Raw genomic sequence first — 8,344 nt, 5'->3', positions numbered from 1 at the left:
GGGGCATAAATTTAAGGTGAAGGGTGGAAGGTATAGGGGGGATGTCAGGGGTGGGTTCTTTACCCAGAGAGTGGTGGGGGCATGGAATGTGCTGCCTGTGGGAGTGGTAGAGTCAGAATCTTTGGTGACCTTTAAGCGGCAATTGGATAGGTACATAGATGGGTGCTTAAGCTAGGACAAATGTTTGGCACAACATCGTGGGCCGAAGGGCCTGTTCTGTGCTGTATTGTTCTATGTTCTATAGATGTCGGAGGTAGTTTGTTTAATTAGAGTAGTAGGAGTGTGGAACGCACCGCCTGCAACAGTAGTAAACTCGCCAACTTTAAGGGCATTTAATTGGTCATTGGATAAATATATGGTTGAAAACGGAATAGTGTAGGATAGATAGGCTTCAGATTGTTTCCACAGGTTGGCGCAAAATCAAGGGCCGAAGGGCCTGTACTGTGCTGAAATGTTCTATGAACCAGTGTGCCACCCCTAAAATAGCTAACAGTGATCAAACTTATATGGGGAAACAGCAAGGGAGCAGCAGTGAACAGCTTTTATCATAGCACAGCAGTGAAATTAATCAGATAGCACTTTTGTAGAACCAGCACATGTATGATAAACTCCATGATACATCAAATTAGGAAGAGCAATAAGGCATTTGATTCTCAAGCTTTGCCATCTAGTAAGATCAAATCAAATGGTTTCCTCAATTAAGGTTATCTCTAACTTTAGTACCAATTCCATATTTCAAGAGAATGCTACCCCTTCACCTTTATCTAGCTTCCTGTTCTTTATGAATGTCATATTAAAAGGCAGAGCAGGCTCAAAGGGCTAAATTCAGAACATAATCCTTGTCATCCCAACATCAGTCAGGAGTGGTGGAGGTGGTGCTCAGTCAAGGCTCTCCTGCTAAGTTTGTCCCAGAGTGAGCCAGAAAGACTCCTCGGGGTTTATACAAAAATGGTCAGTGACTTATCAGGGTGCAGTTCATGAAATGTTTGGGTGAAAAATGTGTAAGTCAAGTTCATTACTTCTATAAGATTGCTTTTAAATTTATATTATGCTGGCTTTTGAACCCACCAAAGTATATCTAAGAATGTGAGAACCAGAGGTCAGTCATTAAATCTTTTCAGTCTATTCCATTATTTTGTCAGATCAAGGCTGCTGTGTACAATATGTACTAGATCTTGGCAACTGTAATTTATAAAGAGGGAGGAACGTGAAATCATTTGTTTTCAAAATATGATGCCAGTTGTCACATTTTCTACTTGAGAGATATCTGTTGTTATGTACAATGTAATTATCTATTCTGAAAAAATTAAAATGATGTATTTTTATAAATATATTTGAAGTTTTAGACACTCGTATAATCTGCATTTGTTCCCACTGTTCAGAATTATTTCCCATCAAGTCCTGTCATACTTGGTTTTCTTAATGTAGTTAAAAATCTCACAAGCTGAAAAATGTGTTGCTGGAAAAGTGCAGCGGGTCAGGCAGCATCCAAGGAGCAGGAGAATCGACGTTCCGGGCATAAGCCCTTCTTCAGGAATGAGGAAGGTGTGCCAAGCAGGCTAAGATAAAAGGTAGGGAGGAGGGACTTGGGGGAGGGGCGTTGAGAAGGCGTCGTGTTGCCATGGTCTGGCGATGGAGGAGGCCAAGGACCTGCATGTCCATGGCGGAGTGGGAGGAGGAGTTAAAGTGTTCAGCCACGGGGTGGTTGGGTTGGTTGGTGCAGGTGTCCCAGAGGTGTTCTCTGAAACGTTCCGCAAGTAGGCGGCCTGTCTCCCCAATGTAGAGGGGGCCACATCCGGTGCACGGATGCAGTAAATGATGTGGGTGGAGGTGCAGGTGATTTGTGACGGATATGGAAGGATCCCTTGGGGCCATGGAGGGAAGTGAGGGGGAAGATGTGGGCGCAAGTTTTGCATTTCTTGCGGTTGCAAGGGAAGGTGCCGGAAGTGGAGGTTGGGTTGGTGGAGGGTGTGGACCTGACGAGGGAGTCACGGAGGGAGTGTTCTTTCCAGAACGCTGATAGGGGAGGGGAGGGAAATATATCCTTGGTGGTGAGGTCTCTTCTTCCCGACCTCTCCGCCCCCCACCTTAACCTCCTTCCACCTAACGCATTCCCAACGCACCCCCCACCCCACCCAAGTCCCTCCTCCCTACCTTTTATCTTAGCCTGCTTGGCACACCTTCCTCATTCCTGAAGAAGGGCTTATGCCCGAAACGTCGATTCTCCTGCTCCTTGGATGCTGCCTGACCTGCTGCGCTTTTCCAGCAACACATTTTTCAGCTCTGATCTCCAGCATCTGCAGTCCTCACTTTCTCCTAAAAATCACACAATGCCAGGTTATAGTCCCAACAGGTTTATTTGGAAGCACTAGCTTTTGAGGCACTGCCTCTTCATCAGGTGGTTGTGGAGCAGGACCAAAAGACATGGAATTTATAGCAAAAGTTAGTGCTTCCAAATAAACCTGTTGGGACTGTGATCTGGTGTTGTGTGATTTATAAGTTTGTCCACGCCAGTCCAACACTGGCACCTCCAAATCATTTTTTAATGTATTTAGATCTAACTACCAACACAATGACAATTTTAAAATGTCAAAGCTAGGCAAAATACCTACGTATATATGGAAAGCAGACCTGACAGTACATAACCAAGAATACACTGCAACTTTTATTCATCACCTCAAACATAAAGCAAGGTCAAACACACCTCAGTGTGGAGAACCCTCAGTGGCTGCCCCTCTTCACATACACCAAAGGTCACCTGCATTAGAAGGCCTAGTTACTGAATCCTTGAATTTAAGTATTTTCATACATTCATGATTAAAGTTTTAACAATTCAAGTAGTCAATATTGGCAAATAATCAAATAGTCTGGTCTTTATATGCCAATGAGCAATGTTTAAGACAATATAAAATGGCATCAGCAAACAGAAAATTTACAACTCCATCTCTGTCGGTAACAGAAGGCTGGATTTATTCAACTGCTCTCCTGATCATGGCTTCCAAACCTCCAAATAGATTAATTCTCCAAACTGAATTAAAAATAAAAAAAATTGACTCGACTTTTGTTCAACGTGTTTTGTAAATGACAGATGTCAAACTGTTTAAAAGGAAAACACACCATACGCATGATTTTATTGTAAAAGTTGACATAAAATACTACTAGCCTGACTATAAAGCACATAGTGGAGGATTGCTCCATGACATTTCAGAATATTAATTGCTCAAACTCACTTTTTTCTTCTAAACTATATTTACCAAACAACATTTCTATTACATTCTTGGTCTTTTCATAACAAGAACTGTCCTACATCAAGCTACTCACAAAACTGGAACCAGTTCACCCTTTTGATCCTTACCTGATGGAATTCTATTCTGGCACGGAGCTGTGCTTTGCCCTCCAGGTCCTGATAGCGCTCTTCCAGCATTAGGATTTGTTCCTGCAGTCTGTTCCGTTCTAGTTCGAGCTCCTCAACAACTGTCCTCAATCCTGTATAATTATAATCGCATTACTGCAAATTACTGAGATGAAAATTAAACCACAATCATTATAGGATATAAGGTGTAAATTTCTTGATAGAATAATTAATAAATACTGAGATCACCTTTCTGAACCAAATTTATTCAAAGACCTTGGGCTTGATTTTTGCTGTAGAATGAACAGCAAGGTGAGCAGCACTGATCACAATTAACAACAAGTTCCTTTTAATCAGATGTGGAACATGGCTGTCGCTAGCAAGGTTGATATTTGTTGCACATCTCTAACTAACTTTTACCTGATGCAATCTGAAATGGACTAGAGAACCAGTTAAGAATCAATCACATTTCTGAGGATATGGAGTCATATCAGACCTGATAGGGATGGCAGATTTCTTTTCCTAAAGCTCATCAGTAAACCAGATGGGATCTTATGCCAATCAGCTATTAGATCAGCCTTTTTATAATTCCAGATTTTTATTAAGTTCTAATTTAAGATGGTGAGACTCAAGAGCCCATGTTCCCACAGCATTGGGTTGGGGCTATAGATTGTTGGTCCAGTGACATCATCACAACTCCTCCACCTTGCCTAAAACTGTGCAGTTAAGCATGGAAATCACGAAGTCCCAACTACCAAATTCGTCCAGAAGCTTTAATCAGTATGTTGCACAGACTAGGCAAAATATATTGAAAGGTATGAAACTAGCATATTTAACCCAATGGATACCCAGAAAACAGGTTAGCAAAGGTTCAGAAACTCAGCAGATTTGGCAATATCTGTGACTGAAGAGTCACGAAGAGTCATACCAGACTCAAAATGTTAACTCTGTTTCTCTGTCCGAAGATGCTGCCAGGTTTACTGGAATACCAGCACTTTTTGTATTTACTTCAGATTTCCAGCATCCACAGTATTTTGTTTTTATTCCAGAAAAGGTTCAGGCTTGTCCTTTATATAATAGAATAACCAAGCTTTGTTCGATAGAAATTATTTATAGGACATGGAAAACTGACTCATCCAAGTGGAGGAGTCTTATTTCTTTAGATTTTAATTATTGTTGGGGGATTTTAAAAACAAAATATTGATTTAAATTTTCTTGTTTTTTTTAATCTCTCTCTCTCTCTCTCTCACACACACACACAACCCCATTTTTCTTTATTTTCTGTTCCTGATTTTAAACTAAAATATTCTGAGAGCTCCTAATTCAAAAGCTATGCTGTTAATTAATGGATCTTCAGTCTGGTTGTTTAAAACAATAAACAAAGAACAGAACATCATAAGACAAGGCCTTTCAGTCCAACAAGACTGCGCTGACTCTTTCTAAACTAAAAATCTTTTGCTTCAGTGCGGTCTATAATGTTCTGTCCCCGGCCTATTCATGTATCTGTCAAGATGCCTCTTAAGTGTTGCTATTGCAATCACCTCCACCATCTCCTCTGGCAGCATATTCCAGACACTTACCACCCTGTGTAAAAACTTGCCTCTCATCTCCTTTAAACTTACTCACTTTTACCTTAAACCTATGTCCCCCTAGTAACTTTCCATGGTAGACATTTCTACCATGGAAAGAGAAAGATTTTATTTGACCTGCTCACTTTGGTGCAAGATTTCATGCATGGTCATTTCTTGTGAAAGTTTCTGTGGAAATTTGATGGCAAGCCCTTAAACAAAAAATATTCAGCGGATAGGCAAGACTAGCATTTCTTGCCCATCATTGGGTACACTTCAGTAGTGAGTGATGAGCTGTCTTCCTGAACAGCTGTGCTGGGGATACACCCACAATATGATTTGGAAGGGAGTTCCAGGACCTTGCTCCAGTGACACTGAACAGGTGACGTTATATTTCCAAAGTCAGAAGTCACATGACACCAGGTTATTTTCCAACAGGTTTATTTGAAATTGTCAGGTGACAAAGGAGCAGTGCTTTGAAAGCTTGTGATTTCAAATAAACCTGTTGGACTATAACCTGGTGTCATGTGACTTCTGATTTTGTCCATCCCAGTCAGGCATTGGCATTTCCCCTTCATGATATATTTCCAAGTCAAAACAGTAAATGGTATGGAGGGAAGTTTGAAAGTGGTGGTATCCCCATGTATCTGCTGCCCTTGACCTTCTGGATGGAAGTGGTCAAGGGTTTGCAAGATGCTACCTCAGGATCTGTGGTGAATTCCTGCAGCGCATTTTGTAGATAGTACATGCTCAGTGTCAGTGATTGTAAAAACTGATATCTGTGGATGCGGTGCCAAATCAAACAGACTGCTTTCTCCTTGATGTTGTCAAACTTCTTAAATGTTGTTAGAGCTGCATCCATCCAGGCAAGTTCAGAGTATTCCACTTCACTCTTGACTTTGACTTTTAGGTAGTGGACAGACTCTGGGGAGTCAGGTGATAAGTTATTTGACGGTAATGAATAGCTGGTGCTGTTGGTTTGCTGCTGAGCGCAAAATCTGGCCATTTGTTTACGTGTATTTTGGATTACACTCATGAGCTTATAAGGCTATAATTAACAAGTTGCAACTTTGCTCCACATGTTCGATGAATATAGAAACATGAAAACCAGAAATATCACAAGCCTTTACACAATTTAATCCATCATATGGATAATGTTTCACGCTCTCCAACATGCTGAAACTCTGAAAACTATGGACCAGAAATCCTCTACTCTTCTGTTTTCAAAGATGAAGAGCTAAGAGAAAGAGAAGAGTGACTGAATCAACATAAAAATAAAGGAGTCAAAAAGTCTGGTGCCTTTTGACACTGATCTCCAACATCTGCAGTCCTCACTTTCTCCCATAAAAATAAAGGAGTCAGAAGAGAACAAGTGGTGAATGAGGGAAGTTAGAAATGCAATGAAGTAAAAGGGAGGACAGAAAAAAAGGAAATTGAATCAGATGTGGAAGTTCATGTACGAGGAAAAGAGGAAGTAAAGTTGGTGAGCAACATATAAAGGCTTCTGAGAAAGTGAAACGTTAAAGGGAAAATAACAGATGGAAGGACATGATTTACGCTTTTGGCGGGGGGGGAGAAGAAAGGTTTGACTAAAGTGTAGAGGAGGGGAAGGACAAATAATCAAAAGAAAATAATCCACTAATAGTGTTTGGCCAAGTAAGAATAGTTTCCGGTTGAAAGGCTAAGCTTGGAGAGGGCTGAGAAGCAATAATGAACAAGCAAAGTGATATAAGTACCTAGGCAAGTGTTATGAAGGAGTAGGTGTGTACTGTAGAGATGGAAATGTGTTGCTGGAAAAGCGCAGCAGGTCAGGCAGCATCTAGGGAACAGGAGAATCGACGTTTCGGGCATTAGCCCTTCTTCATTCCTGAAGAAGGGCTAATGCCCGAAACGTCGATTCTCCTGTTCCCTAGATGCTGCCTGACCTGCTGCGCTTTTCCAGCAACACATTTCCATCTCTGATCTCCAGCATCTGCAGACCTCACTTTGTCCCCTAGGTGTGTACTGTACCTTTGAGAGAGAGAAGAAGCTAGCAAGGACTGAAAGCACAGAGTGTACTGATCAATTTAAAAATGTAACATTTGGTTGACACAAATTGCTGTTGCCATGGTACAAAAACAAATTCAAATTCAGCCAATCAGTTTAAATTATGCCCCAGATACCAAAATTCAATCAAATTTGAATTTAATGTTTTGACAACATCAAACCAATAAAATGATCTAATGTTTTGGGGTATAAAACCAGACATTTTGAACAGTTAGGGAGAATAGCAAAGAGTACCCACAAGTAAAGACTGCCTGCAGAATAGCTCTCTGAAGGCCGAACAAGAGACAACCCAGGAAAACACAGAGGAAGATCTACAGAGGAAAATATACAAAGAAGAATCAACAAAGCTGACTGGTTTTCAAATGTGATTTTTTCTGTAAATCTTAATCGGACCAGTATTGTAGAGTGGGAGGTAAAAGATAGGTTTAAGAGAAAGGAGTTGTAAATAGTTGTCTTAATGTTCTCGTTTGGACTTAAAGAATTAAAATTATTAAATTTTACTTTAAGTAGTGGCATCTGAGATGGTTCTTTGCCTCTCAAAATTTAACACATTATGGTACAAGGTGAGCTTCTCTGTGTGTCGGGTTTAAATTAGCAGAGGGGTTTACCCTGTGTCATAAACACAAGGATAAGGACAAGGAAGCTGTCCAAGTACGAATACAAAGAGGCCTGAGAAAACAAGCAGATGAATTAAGTAAATATATCTGCATCACATAATTGAGAAGACAATTGGAATTTTGGTCTTCAGTGATTGGGAGTTGGAGTTTAAAACAGGAAAGTCTTGTCATGACTGTGCAGAGTTCTGGTGAGTTTACACTTGGAATTCTATGCATAGCTTTAGTCCCTGCATTCCATAAAGGATATACTGTCATTGAAGGCTATTCAAAAGAAATGCATGAGGCTAATTCCAGGGATGAAGGGTTTCATTTATCCAAGGCAGTTGAACAAATCTGGCCTTTATTCATTAGCTTTTAGAAGTAGTAAGGATGACTTTATTGAAACATATAAAATTCTGAGGGGGCTTAACAGGATAGATGCTGAGAAGATGTTTCAATTAGTCGGGTAAACCTTGAACTTAGGATCTTATCATAATCAAACTAAAGAGGCCCTTCAACCCATCATAGAACATAGTACATAGAAAATACAGCACAGAACAGGCCCTTCGGCCCACGATGTTGTGCTGAACATTTGTCCTAGCTTAAGCATCCATCCATGTACCTACCCAATTGCTGCTTAAAGGTCACCAAAGATTCTGACTCTACCACTCCCACAGGCAGCGCATTCCATGCCCCCACCACTCTCTGGGTAAAGAACCCACCCCTGACATCTCCCCTATACCTTCCACCCTTCACCTTAAATTTATGTCCCCTTGTAACAC

General features: G+C 40.8%; 1 protein-coding gene across 5 annotated transcripts in view; it reads right to left on the bottom strand.

Moving 5' to 3' along the window:
• LOC122554676 (golgin subfamily B member 1-like) overlaps positions 1-8,344 on the bottom strand; it is a 272,444-nt gene that overhangs the window by 113,516 nt on the left and 150,584 nt on the right. For 4 of the 5 annotated variants that reach the window (XM_043700052.1, XM_043700053.1, XM_043700056.1 and 1 more), the window contains 2 exons: positions 3,356-3,486; positions 2,705-2,758 (listed from right to left, as the gene is read on the bottom strand). In XM_043700052.1, coding sequence (XP_043555987.1) covers positions 2,705-2,758; positions 3,356-3,486 — 185 coding nt within the window. The remainder of the gene's footprint in view (positions 1-2,704; positions 2,759-3,355; positions 3,487-8,344) is intronic. The other variant, XM_043700055.1, reaches the window with a different exon arrangement.

The sequence above is a fragment of the Chiloscyllium plagiosum genome, chromosome 11 (assembly GCF_004010195.1).
Source record: "Chiloscyllium plagiosum isolate BGI_BamShark_2017 chromosome 11, ASM401019v2, whole genome shotgun sequence".
NCBI lineage: Eukaryota > Metazoa > Chordata > Chondrichthyes > Orectolobiformes > Hemiscylliidae > Chiloscyllium > Chiloscyllium plagiosum.
This window is presented reverse-complemented; position numbering and strand designations above follow the sequence as displayed.